This window comes from Anomaloglossus baeobatrachus, chromosome 4, assembly GCF_048569485.1.
Source record: "Anomaloglossus baeobatrachus isolate aAnoBae1 chromosome 4, aAnoBae1.hap1, whole genome shotgun sequence".
Taxonomy (NCBI): Eukaryota; Metazoa; Chordata; class Amphibia; order Anura; family Aromobatidae; genus Anomaloglossus; species Anomaloglossus baeobatrachus.
Window position 1 is genome coordinate 232,363,190 of NC_134356.1, and position 27,475 is coordinate 232,390,664.

At 50.1% G+C, this 27,475-nt stretch overlaps 1 protein-coding gene across 2 annotated transcripts in view; it reads left to right on the plus strand.

Moving 5' to 3' along the window:
* Positions 1–19,515: 19,515 nt before the first annotated feature.
* Positions 19,516–27,475, plus strand: part of C4H12orf75 (chromosome 4 C12orf75 homolog) — a 63,559-nt gene continuing 55,599 nt past the window's right edge. For both annotated transcript variants that reach the window (XM_075342412.1, XM_075342413.1), the window contains exon 1: positions 19,516–19,612. In XM_075342412.1, coding sequence (XP_075198527.1) covers positions 19,582–19,612 — 31 coding nt within the window. In that variant the 5' untranslated portion in view covers positions 19,516–19,581. The remainder of the gene's footprint in view (positions 19,613–27,475) is intronic.

Below are 27,475 nucleotides of genomic sequence, written 5' to 3' on the forward strand. Positions count from 1 at the left end.
CGCTTTCAAGTTGCCAAGATCTTCTCCAAATTAGATCTCCTGGGTGCGTACAATCTGGTCCGCATTCGGTCGGGAGACCAATGGAAGACTGCGTTCAACACTCGGGATGGGCACTATGAATATCGAGTGATGCCCTTCGGGCTCAGTAACGCTCCAGCGGTCTTCCAGGAGTTCGTGAACGACGTCTTCCGTGACCTTCTATACACCTGTGTGGTTGTGTATTTAGACGACATCCTTATCTTCTCTCCGGACTTGCATACCCACCGAAGACATGTCCATCTTGTCCTGCGGAGATTGAGAGAGAATTGCCTTTACGCCAAACTCGAGAAATGCCTGTTTGAGCAGACCTCGCTACCCTTCCTTGGCCACATAGTCTCTGATACTGGCCTGAAGATGGACCCCGATAAGGTATCAGCCGTACTGAATTGGTCCCGTCCGGAAGGGTTGAAGGCTATCCAGCGATTCCTGGGATTCGCCAACTATTACCGGCAATTCATTCCACACTTCTCGTCTCTGGTGCGTCCCATATCCTCTCTCACTCGCAAAGGGGAGAACCCTAAGAAATGGACCCTGGAAGCTGAAGAATCGTTCATGTCCCTTAAACGAGCCTTCGCTTCTGCTCCAGCCTTACACAGACCCGACACTAACAAGCCGTTTATCCTTGAGGTAGATGCCTCCTCATCCGGAGCCGGTGCGGTTCTTACACAGAAAACGTCAGAGGGTAAGACAGTAACCTGTGGCCTCTTTTCTAAGGCTTTCTCCCCAGCAGAACGAAACTACTCAATCGGAGACCGTGAGTTGCTGGCAATCAAGCTGGCCCTGGAAGAGTGGCGATACCTGCTGGAAGGGTCACTACATCCAGTTACCATCTATACTGACCACAAGAATCTGGCATATCTCCAGACAGCCCACAGGCTAAACCCCCGACAGGCCCAATGGTCATTATTCTTCGCCCGCTTTGATTTTGTTCTGCATTTCCGTCCAGCCGAGAAGAACCTGAAGGCCGATGCGCTGTCTTGATCATTCCTGTTAGAGGATCAGGAAGATGAACCTCGGCACATCATTGAACCTTCCAAGCTAATGGCGGCACCAGTTGACATGCACCACCTTCCTCCCGGTAAGACGTTTGTTGCTGAGGTCGATAGGGAACGTGTACTCCGGTGGGGACACTCTTCCCGAATAGCAGGTCATGTGGGTCAAAAGAAATCTCTGCAATTGATATCCCGATATTATTGGTGGCCAGGGCTACGTCAAGACGTCCAGGACATTGTTTCATCCTGTTCCTCCTGTGCCCGGAAAAAGGTCCCGAAGACTCTTCCGGCGGGCCCTTTGCTTCCTTTACCCGTACCATCCGCTCAATGGCAACATATCGGCATGGATTTCATCACGGACCTGCCAAAATCATCTGGCTGCACAGTCATCTGGGTGGTGGTGGACCGGTTCTCCAAGATGGCCCACTTCACACCACTCTCCGGGCTACCGTCCGCTCCGGTTCTTGCTGACTTATTCATTCAACATATCTTCCGGCTTCACGGCTTGCCTCTCCATATCGTGTCCAACAGAGGGGTCCAGTTCACCGCTCGGTTTTGGATAGCAGTCTGCAAAATGATGGAGGTACAATTGGACTTTTCTTCTGCCTACCACCCTCAGTCCAATGGGCAAGTGGAGCGCATTAACCAAGTCTTGACTAATTATCTCTGCCACTTCGTGGACGAACACCATAGCAACTGGGTCAACCTGCTTCCATGGGCTGAGTTCTCCTACAACAATCATGACAGTGAGTCCTCTGCTAAATCCCCGTTCCAGGTGGTGTATGGACAGCTACCCAAAGTGCCGTGCCCTTTGACATGTTCTTCCGGCAACCCTGCAGCTGATGACCTTGTGAGGTCCTTCTCCGCCGTCTGGGCTGAGACCAAGTCGGCTCTGGAACATTCCTCTGTCCGCATGAAGAAACACGCTAACAAGAAACGTCTGGATGTTCCTTTCTTTCAACCCGGAGATAAAGTCTGGCTCTCATCCAAGTATGTCCGCCTGAAGATGCCGTCCTACAAGCTGGGTCCCCGCTTTATTGGTCCCTTTGAAGTGCTCCGACGGATCAGTGAGGTGTCCTAGAAGTTGAAGCTGCCGTCTACACTTCGCATCCCGAACTCCTTCCATGTGTCCCTCCTCAAGCCGGTGGTCCTGAGCTGTTTCCACAGTGATCCTGGTAATACGCCTCCTCCTGTTGGTGGTGACGACGTCTATGAGGTAAAAGCCATCCTTGCGACTAAGGAGGTCCGAGGTAGAACCTACTATCTGGTAGACTGGAAGGGGTTCGGTCCTGAGGAGAGGACGTGGGTTCCTGCGGAGGACATGGATGCTCCTCGTCTCCTCCGGAGCTTCCTGAGGAGGGGGGTCTTCAGGGGGGGTACTGTAGCGCCTGGTCCCACCAGACCCCGTGGGGGGCGCGCTCCCTCACATGTGCCCAGTCCCAGCATGGCTCCCACTAGCACTCCCATTCATAGCCCCAGGCAGCGACGGCCTTCCTCTTACCGGTCCCATGGCTCTGCAGGCGCTGCTCCTGCTCCCAGGCATGCTGCAGCCTCTTGCTGTCTCCCTTCCTTACACAGAGCTGCAGTAAGTGACTCTAGGCTGCGCGCGAGGCCACGCCCCCTTTCTTAAAGCGGTATGCCCAATTTTCTGGAAGTGACCTCAGAGGTCACCTGTTACCTAATGGGTATTTAGGTTCACCTCGCACAGCAGCAGGCGCCCAAGCAACGCTTCCATTAGAGCCTTGCCAGTGTCCAGACCCCTTGTGCTGTTATCTGTTTTCTGTGCATTGATACCTGGTTCTAATCCCTTGTCTCACCGTAGTGCCATCCGTACCATTCCGGCTGGGGACGTCACCGCTCATACCGATAGTGGACGTCACCATGCCCTACCTACCGTGGACATTATCTGTGCCGTACCTGCTGTGGATGTCACCGCTCATACCAACAGTGGACGTCACCGTGCCCTACCTGCCGTGGACATTATCCATGCCGTACCTGCGGCGGACGTCACCTGCTGTGAACATCTCTGGTGCAGTTTCCGTGTCCTGCCGGCTGTGGACGTCACAACCTTGCTACACCTGGCCCTACAGAGACTCCTACTACCGGTTCCTGGCTGCCGTGCATTTAGGCCTTCTGGGGAGGCGCCGCACAGTCCCTGTATAGGGGTTCGCTGCTGGTCGCCTTCTCAGGGGAGTCCGGTGCACGGTCCAGTGGGTCCACCTCCGGACGCTCGCCGCTCCTCGGTGAGCGTAACAGTTACCTCTTCCAAGGTAGCAGGGGCCTTGGGTACTGGTATATCTGTGCAATGGGGGATGGGACGAATTGCTGAGTGAATATTGGGGTATGAAATGGAATGCTTCCATTTTGAATTATACCCTTTCACATTGCATGAACAAATGCAACAATCGTCACTATGGTTCTTTTGCTCTCGCCATACCATAGGAATCCCATAACGGAAAGCTTTTTTCTTACCCTTGAACCAATTTCGGAGGTCCTCAACACACCGTTTGTACACTTTATGAGGCGCCTAAGCTTTATCTTGATCTCCAAGCTTTAAGGCCACGTCACACTAAGCAACATCGCTAGCAACATCGCTGCTAACGAACAACTTTTGTGACGTTCCTAGCGATGTTGCTGTGTGTGACATCCAGCAACAACCTGGCCCCTGCTGTGAGGTTGTTGGTTGTTGCTGAATGTCCTGGGCCATTTTTTAGTTGTTGCTGTCCCGCTGTGAAGCACAGATCGCTGTGTGTGACAGCGAGACAGCAACAACTAAATGTGCAGGCAGCAGGAGCCGGCTTCTGCGGAGGCTGGTAACCACAGTAAACATCGGGTAACCAAGAAGCCCTGTCCTTGGTTACCCGATATTTACCTTTGTTACCAGCCTCCGCCGCTCTCACTGTCAGTGCTGGCTCCTGCTCTGTGCACATGTAGCTGCAGGACACATCGGGTAATTAACCCGATGTGTGCTGTAACTAGGAGAGCAAGGAGCCAGCGCTAAGCAGTGTGCGCTGCTCCCTGCTCTGTGCACATTTAGCTGCAGCACACATCGGGTAATTAACCCGATGTGTGCTGCAACTAGGAGAACAGGGAGCCAGCGCTCAGTGTGCGCTGCTCCCTGCTCTGTGCACATTTAGCTGCAGCACACATCGGGTAATTAACCCGATGTGTGCTGCAACTAGGAGAGCAGGGAGCCAGCGCTCAGTGTGCGCTGCTCCCTGCTCTCTGCACGTGTAGCTGCGTGCGCTGGTAACCAAGGTAAATATCGGGTTGGTTACCCGATATTTACCTTAGTTACCAAGCGCAGCATCTTCCACGCGGCGCTGGGGGCTGGTCACTGGTTGCTGGTGAGCTAACCAGCAACTCGTGTAGTGACGCTCCAGCGATCCCTGCCAGGTCAGGTTGCTGGTGGGATCGCTGGAGCGTCGCAGTGTGACATCTCACCAGCAAGCTCCTAGCAACTTACCAGCGATCCCTATCGTTGTTGGGATCGCTGGTAAGTTGTTTAGTGTGACTGGACCTTTAGTCCGAAATATGCGAAGTATACTTTTTTCACAAAGTCTGTAATATTCAGCTGTTGCTTCAACACTGTATATTCACCACAAGTGTAACAGAAACTGTCAGGCGACACTTCGCTGAGCCATAATGCTAATTTTGGGAAACATGGTTAAATATGAAGACCTAACACGAACTGAGATTAAAAAGTGTGAACAGGCGAGAACAAAGATAAAACAATTGAAACAAGCCCGGGCATGTCAGAGCCCGCTCATTCAGCTTGCAAAATGTTGATGCTGGTTTCATTAGCTCAATCTGAAATGTCTTTTTTTGAAAATTATATTTTTTTGGCATTATATATCTTCAATGCATTGATGTGAATTAATTAATAGTAATTTTGACTTTCAAAACCCTAAAAAAAAAAAGAAAAATAAATATGAAACATTTACTAAATTTGAAGAGAAATTTGCATTTTGTGGCAAATCCTGACGCCCAGGATGTTTTTCAATATTTTTTTTCATTTTCAGCACACCAAAATACATGGAAATTAGATGAAAATAATCAAACAGCTTTTTAGTGGCAGACCTGTGTAATAAGACATTAAGGAATAACGTTTGGAACTCCATTCTATGTCTGAACTGGGTGCAAAAAACCTAAAAAACATCACTATGGGGAGATAAGGTATGCACACCAGTGACTATGGAAGGGGAATACATGGAATAGCAGAAACTGCTGTGTGAATACTGACATGAAAAATTCAATAGCTATTTGTAAGAATGAAATGTGAAAAATGGAACCTGCATTACTGCCATGAATATATGAATAAAGAGAAATTTAGCTACTGAATTGATCAATGCAATAGAGCCCCAACACTACGCCAAAGTATTTCTCTACGTTGGGGTCCCTAGCTTGTGTGTGTCCTCTCATGCAGTTAAAAAACTTACCGTGTATGGGAGGCTGAGACCCAGGCTATATATACGATGTGGATTGGCAATAGGTGTGTATGGGGAGGGTTCACAAACGAAAAAATACTAACATTAAGGAATAACGTTTGGAACTCCATTCTATGTCTGAACTGGGTGCAAAAAACCTAAAAAACATCACTATGGGGAGATAAGGTATGCACACCAGTGACTATGGAAGGGGAATACATGGAATAGCAGAAACTGCTGTGTAATAAGACACACTGTCACAGGATTGTGGTGCAATCTTACTGCAATCAATCAGAGACACAGGAACTTCCGGTGGGCGGGGGAAACAATGAATATGAATGAGGGTAATGCGCAGCTCCGAAAGTAGTGTTACAACTATGTGGGTAACTTGGTAAGTATAATGCTCCTGCTATAATCCTCCTAGTCCTTTCTACCACCATTTTAATGCACAATATTTGGGTCCCCACAGAGTTATGTGGTGATCGGCGTCCGGGCAGATATTCGAGATCAATTCCGGTCCCGAAAAGTGTTATTTTTTTAAAATCCAGTTAGACCCGCTGATCCCAAAAATCTGCAAGTTCACCCATCTCTACACAGGACTCCTTATATTAATTAAGAATTACCTAGAAATGTTTAACAAAACAGGATTCGCAAACTGGAGAGTCAATAAGAAGGTTTTCATATAATCATCTACTTAACTGTAATTCTTAACAAAGAGTTCCTAGATGCTTCGTACTAAAGTCTATTTTTACACAAAAAAAATTACGTAAAATTGAATTATTAAGTACAATTCTGGTGTTTCAATATCCCTATGACAACACTTCCTGTCTTTTGTTGTTATGGGGTCACTAGTGGAACTTAATGCCTTGTAAGTTCTGTCTGCCTGATAACTGTCTGCAAATTTAGGAAATAAGGAGGTACCCTAATTACATTTAATAGATATAGTTATTTTTTGATTGTTAGTAAACCCATCATGAACATCTGAAGAATGAAGCCTTGTAGGGAGCTCTCCTGCTGCTAATACATGGCTAGTACAAGGATTTTAACCCTTCCACTCCTGATTTTCAATTTTTTGCTTTTGTTTTTGATTTTTCTCCCCTTCTTCCAAGTGCCATAACTTTTTTATTTTTCCATTCACATAGCTGTATGAGGGCTTGTTTTTTGCTGGACAAGTTGTGTTTTTTAATGAACCAATTAATTCTACAACATATTGTACTAGAATAGGCGAACAAAATTCCAAGTGCATTGAAATTGCAAAAAACAGCTATTCCAGAATGCTTTTTGTCTTTAAGGGTACTTTCACACTTGCGTTGTTTTCCTTCCGTCACAATCCGCCCTTTTGGAAAACAGCGGAATCCGTTAACGGATTCTTCTGTTTCCCTTAGACTTGTATGGTTGACGGATTGTACCAAAAGGACCTGCGTTGCTTCCGCTGGGCGACGCTCCGTTGCTTCCGCCCAGCGGGAGGAACGCAGCATGTAACGTTGTTTTGAGCAGCGGAATCCTCTGGATTTCACTGCGCATGCTTTTTTTTTTTTTTTTTAAATCAAACTTTATTTTGGCTCACGGTGGCCGAACGTTCAGCTGAGCGCCCAGCCATCGGCAAGCGACAGCGCTCAGCTGAGCGACCGGCCGCCGGCATGTCACAGCGCTCAGTTGAGCGCCCGCCCGCTGGCATGCCCGGCCGCCGGCATGCCCGGCCGCCGGCAAGTCACAGCGCTCAGCTGAGCGCCCGCCCACCGGCATGCCCGGGCGCCGGCAAGTGACAGCGCTCAGCTGATCACCCGGCGGTCGGCTGCAGGGAGCGATCAGCTGATCACCCAGCGGCCGGGAGCGATCAGCTGATCACCCGGCGGCCGGCTGCAGGGAACGATCAGCTGATCACCCGGCGGCCGGGAGCGATCAGCTGATCACCCGGCGGCCGGGAGCGATCAGCTGATCACCCGGCGGCCGGCTACTGGGAGTGATCAGCTGATCACCCGGCGGCCGGCTGCAGGGAGCGATGAGCTGATCACCCGGCGGCCGGCTACTGGGAGCGATCAGCTGATCACCCGGCTGCAGGGAGCGATCAGCTTATCACCCGGCGGCCGGCAAGTGACAGCGCTCAGCTGATTACCCGGCGGTCGGCTGCAGGGAGCGATAAGCTGATCACCCGGCGGCCGGCTGCAGGGAGCGATCAGCTGATCAACCGGCGGCCGGCTGCAGGGAGCGATCAGCTGATCGTTCACAATAGTCTGCTGCTGGTAAAACTGTAAAAAAAAAAACACAACGCAATGCAACGGATACCGTTCAACGCAAGTGTGAAACTAGCCATAGTTATCATGTTAATTACGATTGAAACCAGACGTTTACATAGATGATTCACCAAAAAGGACATAAATTCAGAAAAAAATAATAAAAACTCACCAGAAAAAAGCCACCAGCCAACAAAGGTCAAAAAATGGCAGATGCACATGCAGGATGCAGCCGGCCCCCTATGATAAAGGTGGGCATAACACAGGTGCAAAACACCAATGAGATAACCACTCACAGCCTACCATATCATGGAGGGGGTGGTTGCTGGTATTAAATATGCACACTAATGAGGTTTTACATAGTCACACAGGTATGTGCAATGCACAGTGTCTAGCTTACAGCCTATTGATGACGCCCTTCTATTAGATCAGGCGGGCTGCCCAGCACCATATAAGTGCATTGACACAAAGGACAGACATCCCAAGGGGCCGGCTGCATCCTGTGGAAAATTGTACAAAAGAATATGATATAAAATGATAATAAATGTAAGGTATTAGTCATATTTTGGCCAAAATACATAAGCTCGTAACCCAAATGTCAAGGGTCCCCACGCTTACGAGTTCCTACACTATATTATATATATCTATATATATAATTGCCTTATTCTGTCTGTCTGTCTGTCTGTCTTGCTCCAAAATTGTGTCCTTACGGTGACACAAAGCGGATTGGTCGCTGGGCTCGCCATGGCCCCGCCCCCCGCACCGATTGGCCGCTCGCCCAGGCTCCGCCCCCACACGGATTGGCCGGCCGCTTGCCCAGGCTCCGCCCCCCACTCGGATTGGCCTCTTGCCCCGGCACCCTGCACGTATTGGCAACTCGGCCACGCCCCGCCCCCCTCACGCAATGCACGCTCGCTCTGGCCCCGACCCCCGCACGCATGCCCCGAAGCGACACGGAGCCACGACTCCCAGGTGAGTACTGTACCCCCGGGAGCCCACATCAGCGTACGCCGCTAACCCAGCCGACACATACCCTCGCATTGCTGGGGTTGCCGGCGTATGCTGGTGTGGGCTCCCGTGCGAGCGGGGGACGGGATACGCTGGTAACCATGGTAGCATAGTTACCAGCGCATCAAGGTCCTGCAGCGGCGGAACATACACACACGCACACACATAACAACACACACACATCAGATCACACTCACTCTCACACACACCTCACACACACCTCACACACACATCACATCGCATCCACACACTCACAACATCCTGGGATATCGCTTGCTTTTCGGCGGCGATACTGTGCAGTGAGCTTCCAGGACCTGCCGGAGGATGACATGGCCAGAAGCATGTGGTATCTCCGGATGTTTTGAGTGTGAGCGTGTATGTGCGATATCGTCAGTGTGTGTGTGAGTGTATGCGATCGGGTGTGTGTGAGTGTATGCGATCGGGTGTGTGTGAGTGTATGCGATCGGGTGTGTGTGTGTGTGTATGCGATCGGATCTGTGAGTGTCGGCAGAGGAGCACGGCGTGCTGGAGGAGGCTGGGAGGAGAGAGGCTGATCCTGGGGAGGGCTGATGCTGGGGGAGGCTGGGAGGAGAGAGGCTGATGCTGGGGGAGGCTGATGCTGGGGGAGGCTGATGCTGGGGGAGGCTGGGAGGGTGTAGGCTGATGCTGGGAGAGGCTGATGCTGGGGGAGGCTGATGCTGGGGGAGGCTGGGAGGAGAGAGGCTGATGCTGGGGGAGGCTGGGAGGGGGAGGCTGATGCTGGGGGAGGCTGTTAGGAGGGAGGCTGGGAGGAGAGAGGCTGATCCTGGGGAAGGCTGGGAGGGGGAGGCTGATGCTGGGGGAGGCTGGGAGGAGAGAGGCTGATGCTGGAGGAGGCTGGGAAGAGAGAGGCTTATGCTGGGGGAGGCTGGGAGGAGAGAAGCTGATGCTGGGGGAGGCTGGGAGTTGGAGGCTGATGCTGGGGGAGGTTGGGAGGCGGAGGCTGATGCTAGGGGAGGCTGGGAGGGGGAGGCTGATGCTGGGGGAGGCTGGGAGGAGGGAGGCTGAGAGAAGAGAGGCTGATGCTGGGGGAGGCTGAGGCTGGGGTAGGCTGGGAGGAGAGAGGCTGATGATGGGGACAGAGAGGCTGATGCTGGGGACAGAGAGGAGAGGCTGATGCTGGGAGGAGAGAGGCTGATGCTGGGAGGAGAGAGGCTGATGCTGGGGGCAGAGAGGCTGATGCTGGGGGCAGAGAGGCTGATGCTGGGGGCAGAGAGGCTGATGCTGGTGCAGCATGGGGGATGGAGCACGATGGGGGGTGCGCAGCATGGGGGATGGAGCACGATGGGGAGTGCGCAGCATGGGGGATGGAGCACGTTTGGGAGTGCGCAGCATGGGGGATGGAGCACGATGGGGAATGCGCAGCATGGGGGATGGAGCACAATGGGGAGTGCGCAGCATGGGGGATGGAGCACGATGGGGGGTGTGCAGCATGGGGGATGGAGCACGATGGGTGGTGCACAGCATGGGGGGATGGAGCACGATGGGGGGTGCGCAGCATGGGGGATGGAGAACGTTTGGGAGTGCGCAGCTTGGGGGATGGAGCACGTTTGGGAGTGCGCAGCTTGGGGGATACAGCACGATGGGGAGTGCGCAGCATGGGGGATGGAGCACGATGGGGAGTGCGCAGCATGGGGGATGGAGTACGTTTGGGAGTGCGCAGCATGGGGGATGGAGCACGATGGGGAGTGCGCAGAATGGGGGATGGAGCACGTTTGGGAGTGCGCAGCATGGGGGATGGAGCACGATGGGGAGTGTGCAGCATGGCGGATGGAGCACAATGGGGAATGCGCAGCATTGGGGGATGGAGCACAATGGGGAGTGCGCAGCATGGGAGATGGAGCACGATGGGGAATGCGCAGCATAGGGGATGGAGCACGATGGGGAGCGTGCAGCATGGGGGATGGAGCACGATGGGAGGTGCACACCTCCACCCAACACACACACACACACGCGCACTGCACAACACACCACACACAGACACTGGGAACCACAAACACCGCCCTACACAGACACCCACACACACACACAGACAACGCTGCACACACACAACACCCAACACACAAACACCGCGGCATACATAAATATACGCACATACCGCACAACACACACATTGCACAAAACATACCTCCCCCCAAAACACACACACACACCCCACACCCACACAAACCGCGCAACACACACACAAAACGCTACAGATACACAGCGCTCCACAAACAACGCAACACACGCAACACACATACAACACCGCTCTCACCCCCCGCCACACCCAAACAACACTCAGAACATGTACAGCGCCCTACACAAACACTTAGTAACTACACACAACAACATCTATATATATATATATATATATATATATATATATATATATATATAAACAACAAGGCAGAATCCAGCAATAACCTGAGCAATCCAGGATGCTGTTAAAAAAATTTTTCTTTCTTTTTATTCATAAATTCATTAAAATATAATGGTCCAAGCAATTCAGAACAGCATTATCGCAGGAAAATAGCGCAGATAGGACTACGCGTTTCAGCGGTAAAATCCGCCTTCTTCACGGTCCAGAATCTGATCTGCTTTCCAAACATAGAACCTTATATACATCTCACTCCCATCAGGGTAATTACAAACATGTGTGAGAGATTTATTCTTCTGGTGTTTTCCACTCGGAAAACGCTCTGTATTTTACAATGCAAATCAATGGGAAGGCTCAGAAAATGCCCGGAATCTACAACTCCTAGCTTGTCCTTAACAATGGTAAGGAGATGCTGGGAGTTATTATCAGACTGCGGACCATTCAGGAGCCACAATACTGATAAGACGCAGGCAATATCACAAATAATCATTTACATTCAGGTACCTTTATAGGTGACATCTTCTGAGTCGCTCCCATCCTTTTTGTCTCCACGCAGTACAGACGCCATGATGAGGTTTCGTGCCCACTGCTCGTCTCTGAAGCCCTCCCTCTTTATTCTTCAGCAGCACTTCCCCACACAGCACCTTTACAAATAAAAGTATCATTATACTGCCCCATAAATATAAATATCTCCCATCGTGCCCCTAAATAAATAGTTTCCTTTACAAAATATCCCTCCACACTGCCCTTATCCAAAATACCCCCCACACTGCCTCTCTCCTTAATATACCCCCACACTGCCTCTTTCCATAATGTCCCCATACACAGCTTCTCTCCATAATGTCCCCTCCACACTGCTCTCTTTATAATATACCCCCTCACTGTCTCTCTCCATAATATTCCCCCATATTGCCCCTTTATTATTATTATTATTATTATATTCCCCCAAACTGCTCTTTTGTAATCCCCTCCCCCCACACTCACACACAAAATACAATGCACCCTCCATTACCCCTCCCCCCACACACACACAATACAATACACCCCCATTACCCCTACACACAAATGTCGCGGGCGGCGGGGCGCTGCGCTCACCACGCTCGGGTCCGACGCTGCTGCTGCTCGGTGGCTCGAGCGGTGGGCCGGATCCGAGGACTCGAGCGGCGCTCCTCGCCCGTGAGTGAAAGGGGTGGTTTGTTGGGGTTTGGGATGTCGGTTTGTGACGCCACCCACGGTGTGTGGTGAGGTTGGGGCACCACCGCTGCTCTGTACGGGGATCCCGGGAGCGATGACATGGAGCAGCTGATATGTTTCTCTCCCCTCCGTGGATAGGGGGATTTTGGTAGTCCCGGGGCCCGGAGTTGTTGTCTGGTGGATTGCGGGGCCTGGCCAGGTGCAGGGTCGCGGGGCAGCGCAGTGCCAGACGGCACGGTGGTACTTACTCAGCCAGTAACGCACACGGAGTCTCTGGTAAAACAAACGGCTGGATGGACGAGTCCCACAGACGGCTGTGACGGTCACTCCCGGTAGGTTGGCGGTAACTGTCTCTCCCTGCACCGGTGTTATGTTCTCGGCCCCGATGGCTTCCCACCGGTAACCCGCTCCCCAGCGATAGGTTGGCTAAGGGAGCCCCTGTTTGCCCGCAGGCTCTGGCCCTGGGAGCGCTAGCTGTGGCGGTAGCTTTCTCTCCCTCACGGTTTGGACGGTTGCCTTCAGTCAAGTCTTTACTGCTGGGAAACCCCGGAGGTTCCCGTCGCTGACGGATTTGACCGGTTTAACGGCGACTCCTAGCCTGGTCGGGGTCCATAGGCCCTGCCGGATGGTGCTGGCTTCTCTTCGCTCCCCGATCCGGTACCGGCGGACCACCGCCCGTCCCCGGTCCTTACGGTTGTGCGTCAATCGGCCTCTCCTGCAGACGGTCACCACCGTCTGCCAACCTTGCTGTCAGGTGCCCGGGCCACGTACCCGGACACTGCCAGTCAGTTCCTACACTACTACTTCCCTGACTCTCACTCAGAACTCCTCTTCACTCACTCCCAACTCAACTGTCTTCCTTTTCCCGCCTCCAGGACTGTGAACTCCTTGGTGGGAGGAGCCAACCGCCTGGCTCCGCCCCACCTGGTGTGGACATCAGCCCCTGGAGGGAGGCAACAAGGATTTGTGTCTGACTTACATGTTCCTAACCGGGGTGTGGGGTGTGTTGTTGCAGTACCTGCGACGTCCTGGCTTGTCCAGGGCGGCACACAAACACACACACACACACACACACACACACAATACAATGCACCCTCCATTACCCCTCCCCCCAAACACACACACACACACACAATACAATGCACCCTCCTTTACCCCTCCATACACACACACACACACACACACACACACACACACACACACAATACAATGCACCCTCCATTACCCCTCCACACACACACACACACACACACACACACACACACAATACAATGCACCCTCCATTACCCCTCCACACACACACACACACACACACACACACACACACTACAATGCACCCTCCATTACCCCTCCAAACACACACACACACACACACACACACACACACACACACACACACACACACACACACACACACAATACAATGCACCCTCCATTACCCCTCCATACACACACACACACAATACAATGCACCCTCCATTACCCCTCCATACACACACACACACACACACAATACAATGCACCCTCCATTACCCCTCCACACACACACACAATACAATGCACCCTCCATTACCCCTCCACACACACACACACACACACACACACACACACACAATACAATGCACCCTCCATTACCCCTCCATACACACACACACACACACGCACACAATACAATGCACCCTCCATTACCCCTCCCTACACACACACAGACACGCAGACACAATACAATCACACACAGACACAATACAATGCACCCTCCACTACCCCTCCCCCCACACACACAGACACAATACAATGCACCCTCCATTACCCCTCCACACACACACACACACACACACACACACTACAATGCACCCTCCATTACCCCTCCCTACACACACACACAGACACAATACAATCACACACACACACAGACACAATACAATGCACCCTCCACTACCCCTCCCCCCCCACACACAGACACAATACAATGCACCCTCCATTACCCCTCCCCACACACACACACAATAAAATGCACCCCCCATCACCCGCTACACACACACACATACAATGCACCCTCCATCACCCCCTCCCCCCACACAATACACTACACCTCCCATTACCCCTCCCCCACATACAATACAGTGCACCCCCCATTACCCCCTCCCCACACACACAATACAATGCACTCTCCATTACCCCTTCCCCCCCACACAATACAATGCACCCTCCATTACCCCCTCCCCAGACATAATACAATGCACCCCCAACACTCCCTACACACACAAATTACACTACCCCATTACAACACACTCCTGCCTTCCCTCCCTCGGAATACAGTACTCCCCCCTCTGCCTGTCACAAAGCTGTGTTCCTTCACAAATGCTCCCCGTTATGTGTCCTCAGCCCCTCCCCACTCATCCCCAGTAATTAAACCTGTCTCTTCGGCTCCTCCATGGAGCGCTTACCGCTTCCTGATGTCTCCTGTGTGACGCCCGCAGCCCTGTGATGACGTCAGCAAGGTGCTGATCTCATCACGTTGCTGCACGTCGGGGGCGGGGCCCAGTCCCGGCACACTGTTCAAATGTATTTACGTCTGAAAGACGCAAATACATTTGAATAGGAAGGAGGAAGCTGCGGTCACCAGCACCTCCGCGCTCCTCAGCAGTATGTGCATGCCGGGCACACTATCACACAGCAGGGACGGCACAGCGCAGCGCGCTGCCTCCTGGTCCTGCTGCAGCTAGTGTGCCCGGCATGCACATACTGTTGAGGAGCGTGGGTGGTGACTGCAGATACAGCTGCCCACTACAGGCACCGGCCCACTACAGGGACCGGCCCATCTGGCATTTGCCAGAATTGCCCTATGGTCAGTCCGGGCCTGCAGCGTACTTAATCAGGCCATGTTGGTACGGATGCGACCAGAAAGCAGACTCTGACACAGTAGTAAACCAAGTCTCTGGGTACCGCTGCCACTTCAGGGGGAGCTCGTCCAGGAGTGCGCTCCCGTTGGTATTGCAGTGGACTATACCTTGCCTCCATGCACTGTATTTTAGAAGTTCTAAGTGACCCCTCTGCTTGAAGCTGTTGGGGTCCCGCTCCCCACTGTTAAGCAGGGAAGCTGTGCTCTCGATGGCTGACACTTGGGATTTCAGTGGGCCGCATAAGCTGGAAAGCCCTATCCCCGTCTTTGTGTTGATGCCTTCGATATCTGAGCTCTTGGGGAAAGTTCATAAAGAGACTATCCTCCACAGGTTAATTATCAGGTTGCGTGAAGCTACTCCCTGACCTAGGGTCCAGTACCCTGCCGTACTCAGTACTGGTTCGGTTAGTAGGTACTCCGGTGCCGGCCGTTCTCCAAAACTAAACCGGGCACCCTTCTCCAATACCCTGCGACTGGGTCTCTGACTCCTTCGGTCCCAGACCACCGCCTGCAACCTAGTCAAAAGTCCCCAGGGAGCTCCAACTCCCAGCTTCTCACTCTTTGGGAGCTACCACTTCACTGACTTAGCTTTGCTCTCCACTTCCTCTCTCTGACTTCCTCCCTCCCACCAGCCTGCCTGACCCCTACGCGAGTGGCCCTTTTCCAGCTGGACCACCCACTGGTGTGCCTGACAGGGTGTGGTGTAAGGTGTGACTAGGATTTGGATGCTGATGGAGCAATACCAACGTTCAGCATTCCAGAACCATGGGGGGTTGAATCCTGAACCAAAAGAAGAAAGAGGATGCAGTACCCTGTGACACCCTGACTAGTTCAGGGGCGTCACAGGTGCGTGAACAGAGACTCACTGCAAAACACAGCATGCTGCGATTGCACCGAGAGCATGATTCGTGCCGTAGAAAAATAAGCAAGAGGACACTGCCCCATAGATTAACACTGGTGTGAGTGCAATCCGATGCTTTATCGGATTGCACTCGTACATGAAAATCGCAAGTGGACATGAGCCCAAACACATAGAAAGGATTCTAGTCATCTCCCTCCGATCTGACATCCCGCGGCATCCTCTGTATCCAGCACGCAGTGGCTGGCAGCTGATATCTGAGTGCACGCTATGGCACATGATGTCACTGTCGTGTGCCCCCAGTCATGTGCCAATGTCAGCTTGTATTGCAGTGCAGGGACCCGACAGATCTCTGTGACGCAATGCATTTCTGTTGGATGTGCGCCCTCGGATGCACATCCAGCTGAAGCACACACCGGTCGGCAGGTTCCCTGTACTCCCGGGCCCGCTCGTGACCGCAATCATTACACCACTGGACCCATGAGCATGTTTAGTATTTGGTGAGTTTTTTTGCCTCAGTATTTGTAGCCAAAAACAAGAATTGGGTAATAAATACAGAAGTGGTGACGTGTTTTTATTATACTTTTTATCTGATTGCTTCACTCTTGGTTTTGACTAAAGGCCGCTTTACATGCTGCGATATCAGTACCGATATCGCTAGCGTGGGTACCCGCCCCCATCTGTTGTGCGACACGGGCAAATCGCTGCCCGTGCCGCACAACATCGCCCAGACCCGTCACACTACTTACCTGCCCGGCGACGTCGCTGTGACCGGCGAACCACCTCCTTTCTAAGGGGGCGGTTCGTTCAGCGTCACAGCGACGTCACAGCTGCGTCACTGAACCGCCGCCCAATAGAAGCGGAGGGGCGGAGATGAGCGGGACGTAACATCCCGCCCACCTCCTTCCTTCCGCATAGCGGCCAGGAGGCAGGTAAGGAGAGCTTGCTCGTTCCTGCGGTGTCAAACGGAGCGATGTGTGCTGCCGCAGGAACGAGTAACAACTTCGTTACTGCTGCACTAATGATTTTTGAGAATGGACCCCCATGTCACCGATGAGTGATTTTGCACGTTTTTGCGACGATGCAAAATCGCTCATAGGTGTCACATGCAACGGCATCGCTACAGCGGCCGGATGTGCATCACCAATTCCGTGACCCCAACGAGTTCGCATTAGCGATGTCGTAGTGTGCCCCCTTTACACATACTGAGGTAAAAAACTCACCAAATACTCATCGTGTGCATGAGGCCTATTGTGGCTCCCTACTCTTCTGAGTGTAGTGGTGTAGGCTGCGTTGGTCGGCTCAGGCAGTGTTTGTGGGCTCAGTCTGTGTTGGTGGGCTCAGGCTGCGTTGGTTGGCTCAGGCAGTGTCGGTGGGCCCAGGCTGTGTTGGTAGGGTCAGGCAGTGTTTGTAGGCTCAGGCAGTGTTTGTGGGCTCAATCTGTGTTGGTGGGCTCAGGCTGCGTTGGTTGGCTCAGGCAGTGTCGGTGGGCCCAGGCTGTGTTGGTAGGGTCAGGCAGTGTTTGTAGGCTCAGGTAGTGTTTGTGGGCTCAGGCTGCTGTGTTGGTTGGCTCAGGTAGTCTTTGTGGGCTCAATCTGTGGTGGTGGGCTCAGGCTGCTGTTCCGGTAGGCTCAAGCAGTGTCGGTGGGCTGAGACTATGTCGGTAGGCTCAGGCAGTGTTTGTGGGCTCAATCTGTGTTGGTGGGCTCAGGCTGAGTTGGTTGGCTCAGGCAGTGTCGGTAGGCTAAAGGCTGCTTTACACGCTGCGACATCGCTCAAGCGATCTCATTGGGGTCACGTAATTTGTGACGCATATCCGGTCGCTTTAGCGATGCCGTTGCGTGTGACACCTTTGAGCGATTTTGCATCGATGCAAAAACGTGCAAAATCGCTCATCGGTGACATGGGGGTCCACTCTCGAATATCGTTGCTGCGGCAGCACACATCGGTACGTGTGACACCGCAGGAACGAGGAACCTCTCCTTACCTGCCTTCCGCTCGCAATGCGGAAGGAAGGAGGTGGGCGGGATGTTTGTCCCGCTCATCTCCGCCTCTCCGCTTCTATTGGGCGGCGGTTCAGTGACGCAGCTGTGACGTCGCTGTGACGCTGAACGAGCCGCCCCCTTAGAAAGGAGGCGGTTCGCCGGTCACAGCGACATCGCAGAGCAGGTAAGTAGTGTGACGGGTCTGGGAGATGTTGTGCGCCACGGGCAGCAATTTGCCCATGTCGCACAACCGATGGGGACGGGTACCAACGTAGCGATATCGGTCACGATATCGCAGCATGTAAAGCGGCCTTAAGGCAATGTTTGTGGGTTTGGGCAGTGTTTGTGGGCTCAGGCTGCTGCGTTGGTTGTGCACTAGAGCCCCTAACCATGGTTTAGTGGAGTGTTGTGATGAGTCTGTCTGTGTGCGTGTGTCATGTGAATTCTCCTAATGTGGAAATCCCTTCCTGCACCTACCTATGGCTAGGTGCCACATTTGGCTCAGGCAGTGTTGTGGGCTCAATCTGTGTTGGTGGGCTTAGGCTGCATTGGTTGGCTCAGGCTGCATTGGTTGGCTCAGGCTGCGTTGAATGGCTCAGACAGTGTTGGTTGGCTCAGGCTGCGTTGGTTGGCTCAGGCAGTGTTGGTTGGCTCAGGCTGCGTTGGTGGACTCAGGCAGTGTTGGTGGGCTCAGGCAGTGTTGGTGGGCTCAATCTGTGTTGGTGGACTCAGGCAGTGTTGGTTGGCTCAGGCAGTCCTGGTGGACTCAGGCAGTCCTGGTGGGCTCAGGCAGTCCTGGTGGACTCAGGCAGTCCTGGTTGGCTCAGGCAGTCCTGGTGGGCTCAGGCAGTCCTGGTGGGCTCAGGCAGTGTCGGTGTGCACTGAGTTCAGAAAACGGTTTCTGGGAAGCGAATGCTGGCAATCAGAAGTGGGGGATTCGCCTCACATGCAAAATGAAAGGGTGTAATGGTGCACTGATCTATTAGCCATGCCAAGTATAGCGCCCTCATTAGCATTCAAATGAAGTAATTATACAGGTACAGTAACGTCCCCTATACCAATGTATAGCTTGTATAAAATGCATTTTGGGGTTGAGCTATTCCCCTTTAATTAAACATGAAGCAATTTTGTATGTAGTGTGAATGTACATTTTCGTGTCTACACAGCAATGTGTGACGGCAGGAGCATCCTCTGCAGCCATGGAGACACATAGCTCTACACCGGTGCTTCAGGTCACACAGCTTTCCTCATGACTGGAAGTTGCTTCAGGGGTGGAGCAAAGTAAAGTTGTTTGGCAGAACAGGTGGGCGCACTGGATGCTGATTGCTCCCTTTACATTCCCGCCCTGGGGGCTGGACCAATGGTAATAAAGCACCGGTGTGCGACCAGGCTGTGATTGGTCAGCGTTGTGATGCTCGTGCTCTGTGCCTGATCCCTGTGTCCCCGCCCCCCTTCACTAACAGCCGCCCGCCCCGCTCCGTGCTCCAGCCTGAGCTGTGCCAGCAGCCGGACGGTGCAGCGGCCACCAGCCTATACCCTCAGCATGGGCTGCAGCCACTCGTCATCTGCGGGAGGTAAGGCGCCATCACCGAGCTGAGCCCCGCTGTCATCGCCTGGGAATAATGCAGCCAGCGGGGACAGTGCCTGCCCTGTTCTGCCAGAGCGTGGAGTGCTGCACCCTGGGTACATCATATGGTAGAGTGCCACGGGCAGGACACGCATTGTGTATGTGGGACAATGCCGCCTATCATCAGCCCCTGGATTTACCCTGCTGGGACACATGGAGAGAAGGTGGTCGTGGTGAGGAGCACAGATGCCTATGGCAGGCTGCAATCCCCTCCATGTAGGGTTCCCCTCTGGAAACCTTCATATTCTAATCAGAAATACATGGTGTCCATGGGATCTTCCAGCATGGAGCAGCCGGTGGGGTCTGACCACCTTTTGGTTTGTTAAAATGCCTGTAATTCAGCCTGAAATCATTTTTGCGATGTTAAAATTCTATACTTCAGCGTTGAAGTGTCTATTGCTGGATGAGTTAACTGAGATCCATCAGTGAGACTTTGTAACTAAGTTACCCTCAGCTGATTTATGGCTGCAAACATCAAAATTGCATGTGCAGGAAAAAACTTGTAAAAACAAAAGCACAATTTATTTTTGATACCTGACTGTAAAAATGAATTTTAGTCCCAAATACATGCTGTTAGATTAAAAAGTCTCCAAAGGTAGAAATCCCCTTTAAATCCATGAATATTTTGTTCTGAGTTTTCACCAGACTTGGGCAGCACTATGGCTCCTAGAGATGGAGGTACATGCTGGGGATCGCAGTAGAATGGTGTGAGTCGGAAGACCCCTCAGGAGGGGTATCATTTATTATTTTTATACCCCTGAATTTACAGGTCTGTATTGGGGGTAATGTTGTTTCAGGCTACCTGCAGTCCTTTATTTCAGCGTTTTAGATCTGTATAATCAGCATCACTTCTATATTTTCCGATGTTTCCCTTCATCCTAGAAATAGCTGTACCTGCTTTTGTGTGTTCATACTGGCATTTAAACAACCAGTTTCTGATTAAAAAAAACCCCACAAACTTGATTTTGAGTTTTTTTTTTTTTTTTTTTTTTTTTTCCCCTGAAATGTTCTTTGCATCCTTCTATACCTCAATTGGAGAGGATCTGGATTCCCTTTTAAAGTCGTCTAAGGGCTAACCTTTCCCATTATGGGGATTGGGATTTGTTGGGATTTGGTGGGATTTGGATTGGGTGGGATTTGGATTGGGTGGGATTTGGATTGGGTGGGATTTGGATTGGGTGGGATTGGACTCTGGGATGAGGGATTGGGTGGGATTGGACTCTGGGATGAGGGATTGGGTGGGATTGGACTCTGGGATGAGGGATTGGACTGGATTGGACTCTGGGATGAGGGATTGGACTGGATTGGACTCTGGGATGAGGGATTGGACTGGATTGGACTCTGGGATGAGGGATTGGACTGGATTGGACTCTGGGATGAGGGATTGGACTGGATTGGACTCGATGGGATGAGGGATTGGACTGGATTGGACTCGATGGGATGAGGGATTGGACTGGATTGGACTCGATGGGATGAGGGATTGGACTGGATTGGACTCGATGGGATGAGGGATTGGACTGGATTGGACTCGATGGGATGAGGGATTGGACTGGATTGGACTCGATGGGATGAGGGATTGGACTCGATGGGATGAGGGATTGGACTCGATGGGATGAGGGATTGGACTCGATGGGATGAGGGATTGGACTCGATGGGATGAGGGATTGGACTCGATGGGATGAGGGATTGGACTCGATGGGATGAGGGATTGGACTCGATGGGATGAGGGATTGGACTCGATGGGATGAGGGATTGGACTCGATGGGATGAGGGATTGGACTCGATGGGATGAGGGATTGGACTCGATGGGATAGGGATTGGACTGGATTGGACTCGATGGGATGAGGGATTGGACTGGATTGGACTCGATGGGATGACGGATTGGACTGGATTGGACTCGATGGGATGACGGATTGGACTGGATTGGACTCGATGGGATGACGGATTGGACTGGATTGGACTCGATGGGATGACGGATTGGACTGGATTGGACTCGATTGGGATGAGGGATTGGACTGGATTGGGATGAGGGATTAGATGGAATGGGGTGAGAGTTGTAAGCTTTTTAAAAACTGTTTTTCAGGAAGATTTTTTTTCCCGAACATGTCGATTCTTATATTTTTACAAACAATGGGATGGGGAGTGAAGAGGGTTGAAGTTGTTGCTAAGTAATGGTAAAGTATCTATATTTGGTACAAAGAAGGGAAATGGGGTATGGAAGGAGGATAAAGAAATATAGGAATAATAATTACACCAAGACCAAGATTTTGGAAAGGATCTGCTGCTAAAAACTGTGAACATGGCTTTGTCAACATGCCTAAAATAGTGACCATACTCAGAAAATTAATTAGTAGAATCCAGGAGATTGGTAGATTACAGTATATAACTATAGGCAGGAGAGACCGCATTTATCTAACCTCATGGCGGTCTGCTGCATAAGAGAGAAGGGAAAAGATCCCCTTCAGGCCATAGAGGCAATCAGAATGGAAACAGTCCTTGCACTAATGGTATACCACTAATACATCGGATGTCTGTGAGCTCGTCATATGATTGCAGCTATGTAATAAATATATTCTATCCGTTGGTATATAATCTCAGCTGTAGATCCATTTTTACTACTGAACTGTCAGAATTTTTTCATGTCACGTTACATGCTGACAACTTTTTCTACCTTTCCGAGTAAATTATATATAAAGTATTATTGATCCCAACTGGAAGAAATGTGATACAATTTTTATTTATTTTATTTTTTCCCGGTTGTCTTTTTAGGCTGTGTTCATTCTTCAAGGAGTTTGCGGAAGGATTTTATGCCTAAATACTTGTCATACATTTAAAGGGAACCTGTCACCTTAGAAAATGCTTACTCTAGATCCATCTGCAGGCAAATGCAATACTAATTGGCCAACTTACTAAAAGTGCAGCTGTCCGGAGGAAAAAAAATTTTCTTCCTACCATTATCCCTCGGCTTTCAGTCATAGTGGCGGTGCAGAGAGCGACTATTGTCATAACCACTCCTTGCACTGTTCATATGTTTAAAAGCAGGCGGCTCCTGGGAGGAAATGAATTAATTTTCTCCTAGTAGCCGCACTTTGTAATGCTGTTTACCTTCAGATTAACCCTTTATGTGAATTTTTCATGGTCAGGTTCCCTTTAATACAATTAAACTATGTATTTCATGCCCCAATGACATCATTATTTGGATGGTTTCTAAATTTAAAAGCCACGTTTGTATTAATTAGATCTATTAGCTGTAATCCTCGGATTTCTCCAGCAGATTCTTTGAAAACTGCACATCAGATTTGCCTAGGACAAATCCTAAACATGTGAACATACCCTTAGACTATTTTAGGAAGTCAGTAAAAGTAAGCTATTTTTTCTGTACTCTCCACATATGCTATTAATTGAATTTCAGCTTAGAGCGAACTGTATCCAGTACGAAGATCAATGCTAGTTAATAGATGAAATGACAGATGAACAATGTCCTTTTCACTTGAGCAATAACCAGTTCCCAGGCATTAAGGGTTCATTCCAGGACATCCAGTAATGCAGACCTGCTTATTCTGAAAGCCACTAGTACCTAGACCTGAGCCTGCAGTGCCACAGCTGTAACCTATGCAAGAAGAGGTGGGAGCTCATGTGTAGACCATTGCTAAATGCCCCCCTTGATATAATGGTTTATACAGCTGGAGATCAGCTAGGAAATGCTTGTCATAAAACGAAGGTTAGGGTAAAGTCACGTGTAGCACGCAAGGTTCAACCCGAGCTGCAGGAGCATCCAGGTATATCGGAACGCTTCACGGTCTATCAATTTTATGTCCTCATAGGTTTGTGTAGGTAAAACCTCATTTTGTTAATGCTAGAATATCAGCTCCAAGAGACTCTACAAGTTTACAGAAGAAATGGAACCTTAGGCCCTTCCAATGCTGATTACCGGGAGTCTCTGAAATTTTAGATGGAAGACGGGCCCTGGAATTAAGAAATTAGTCCACAATAAACAAGGCTTGTTTATTGTGCATTCACCAGCTAATGGTTTTTGCTTTTTATAAAACCAAAATTTTGACAGATCACCCATGGCACCCGGGAAATAACATGTAGAAGATGGAGGAACATGCTAGGTCCTCTGTGATTTGACACCACTGGAAGCTTAGCCTAGTGAGAGTGCATTTATCAGTGATTATAAACACTCTACAAAATGGTAAAATAGATCTTTGTACCGTGTTAGCCAGTAGAGGTAAAATAGTTTGTTTAAAAGAACTGAAGTCCTCAGTAGTTGATACCTTTTTAATGGCTAACTGAAAAGATGGTAATAATAGCAGCTTTTGGTACCTTCAGCTGAACCACAACTAATGTGGTGTACTTAGTTATATGTACCAAATGTCCAACTGGGGGTCTGTATATAGGGGAGACAGGACAACAGCTCAGGACAAGGATGAATTCTCACCGCCACACAATTAGAGAAAAAAGGATGGATCTACCCGTGGCCAAACATTTTTGTAACCCAGACCACAGCATCATAGACATGAAATTGCTGGTATTGAAAGGGAATTTCAAGTCTCAGAGACAGGAGAGTCTGGGAATACAAACTCATGATGACCTTTGACACATTCAGAGCAGGAATGAATGTCACATGGATTCATGTCTTTTTACATCAATTAAGAAATGTGGTCTTCAGAGCATCTGGGGGCATCACAGCCTGGAGCAGACCCCAATCAGAGGACAATAAAACTTTCACACTGCTTATCTATGAACTGCAGCAATATTTATGGCCACAACAGTTTGCCCCCTTGCCATAGTGATAGTTCTGCTTCACATAACTTGTTTTTTTCACTGCACTATTCTATGTCCTGTTGTGTATAAATGTGACTCTTCAGATTTTGTGTTATACCATGCCTGATGAAGAGACCTGAGTAATCTCGAAAGCTTGCTATTACCATCTTTTCAGTTAGCCATTAAAAGGTATCAACTACTGAGGACTTCAGTTCTTTTAAACAAACTTTATTTTACAAAATGGCATGAATTTCAGAAAAAAAACAAAAACTAAGGCTATGTGCGCACACTGCAGAATTTGCTGTAGAAAATGTTTGTAACATTTCTGCAGTCATTCCCCAGCAAAACCCATGGGACATGCGTTTTTTTTTTATACCTGTGGATTTACCCGCGGAATTTCCGCTGTGCAATTAATGTGCATGTCACACTTCTGCAAGTACCTGCAGTTTTTGCCATACATAATGGTGAAAACTTGCAGGGACCAACCTGCACCAAAAAATGCGGCATGCAGATTTCGTTGCGGTTATGGTGCAGTTTTTTTACCGCAGGTGTGGGATTTTTTTCAGAGGGTCCGGTTTTTACTTAAAGTCAATTTCAAGTGTGCACTCGGCATAAGGGGAAATTGTGAAGACTGATGTTTCTGACAGCAGAGTGAGATAGCCCAAAGTTAGGAGGCACACAAACAAATCTACGCCATCTATTTGTGGCAATTTCTGCCAGAATTGATTGTGTGTGTGTGTGTGTGTGTGTGTGTGTGTGTGTGTGTGTGTGTGTAACAGGTATAAAGAAGTTAACTACATTTTTTTTTTTTTCCACTAGATTTTAAAATACTCTTTCATCATAAGGTTTTTCACTCCCCTTACAAAAAAAAGCCATTAAAACGACAACCAGAAAGGCACAGAAAATGCTATATTTGTGGATAGGGCTGAGCGGACCCGCACTGTAAAAGTCCAGATCCGCGTGGTTTCAAGGGTGCTGGACCCAGGATTCAGGGTGTACAATCCGGATTCGGCACTGGGGAAATTAAAGGAAAAATAGAGAACAAGAATTAAGCGAGCGCTTCATACTTCTGGAGGTTCGGTGTCATGGCGGCACACTGCTTCTAGGTCACTCATTCACTTCCTGTACTGCGCTTTAGGCTCATCGAATACACACCTTTCCGTGCTTTCCCCTCCCACCGGCCGTCTTGTCTGTGATTGGTTGCAGTCAGATGCATCCCCAGCCTGTGACTATCTGCCTGCAGTCATCGCTGCTCAGTCATTGTCTGCACTCACAGCTGGCGGCTATTGCTCTATGGCCGCTCGCTGTGAGATGTAGCAGAGCTGGATGCAGCGTGGGACCTCGTGTGGATTATGCCGGACCTGGAGGGGTTTTTGGGGTTAATGGTAATTTTGATATTTTTTTTTTTTTTTCTGTTTTGAAAAAATGTAATTTAGCTAGATCTGTTTTTAACATTGGAGTCTATGGAAAACTGATCCGTTAACTGATAGCTACTTATCTTCCTTCTGGAAACTGATCCTTTACAAATGAGAAAAACGGAAGATAAATAGCAATCCGTTAACAGATCACTTTTAAAAAGACTCCAATGTTAAAAATACACGGATCTGGCTGGAATCAATTTTTTTTAAAATGGACAACAGTTATCTGCTGAACTTTTTTGCCAATGGATTGCTGCGGAATCCGTTCTAACAGATGATTACTGGACATGTGAGCTCAGGCTTAGATGCTAGGAGTTCTGTTTATTGCCCAGATGCTTTCTCTACAACATTAAAGAGCTCAGCTGCAGGGCAGAGATTGCTTTTCACTGGAGATTTCTTTTCCCTTACCGTAGTGGTCATCCCTATTTATATTCATGATGCATCGTTCTGCAGAATGAGGGGTTAATTGTGTTCTGCTGGAGGCTGCGCAGCTTCCGTTTTACAATAGCCCAGTGTGGATTTGTAATAGATTCATTTAACAAAAAAATGAAATGAATAATAGCAGTGACAAGCTGAAACCGCAAAAAATGGTACTGTATCCAGCAGCCGTAAGGTGCATTTCCACTGCACGATTATCGGAAGAGTATTCAGTGGAACACTCATTTGCAGTGTAGAAAGGCTGCTGATCATTCACTAGCAAAACACTTGATCATCGGGTGAAATGATTTTTTGGGTTTGCTTAAAGCACAACTCCAGCATTTATTTATTTTTCATTGCTGTACTGGTGCTTTTTAATCTAAGATGTCTGCTCTTAGTATTAAGCCGGGGCCACATGGGGCATTAGTGCGATGTTTGCATGAAACTCTGCTCTCGCTGGCAGTACAGCAGGGGCATAGTGTCATGCTAGTATCCCTGCGACTGCGGTCCGACTGTGCGAGCGGGTTGGCGCTGCGGGGGGGGGAGGGCCGGCGCTGCGGAGGGGCGGGCCGGCTCTGAGGGGAGGGAGGGATTTCTCTCACTCTCTCCTCCGTAGCCGGCTATTGCGATTCTCACTCTGCGCGCGCGGTACACCGGTGTACTGCGAGTGCAGTGCGATGATTTTTTTTTTTTTCCTTCTCTCGCGCCATACACTTGAATAGGTGCGAGAGAAGAGTCTCACATTGCACCCGCAGCGTGCTGCGATTGTTTTTTGTCCGATTAGGGCTGAAAAAATAATCGCTCATGTGCGCTGACACACAGGCTAGAATTGGTCAGAGTGGAATGCGATGTTTTATCGAACTCCACTCGCACCGATTTTCTCGCCGTGTGGCTTAGGCCTTATACTATCACTCTGGCATCTTCACTATTTATCAGTGCTGTTCCCCTCTCACGACACTATATTGTGACCATAAATTCTGTCGGGCCCAAAGTCTTACGTTGTGTCTCAATGAAAGTCTGAGAGTAGAACAAGGCCAGAATGAGGCTCAGACTTTCATTGAAGAGTGACTACTGCTGCCCTCCATGAAACACAAGAGTGATCTGGCATGTCAAACTGCAGTAGACCGGCCGATGATAGGAGGTGAAGAAGCCAGAGGCGGAGTATGAGTATCATGAGGGACCTTAAATTAAAAGCACCACTCCAGCAG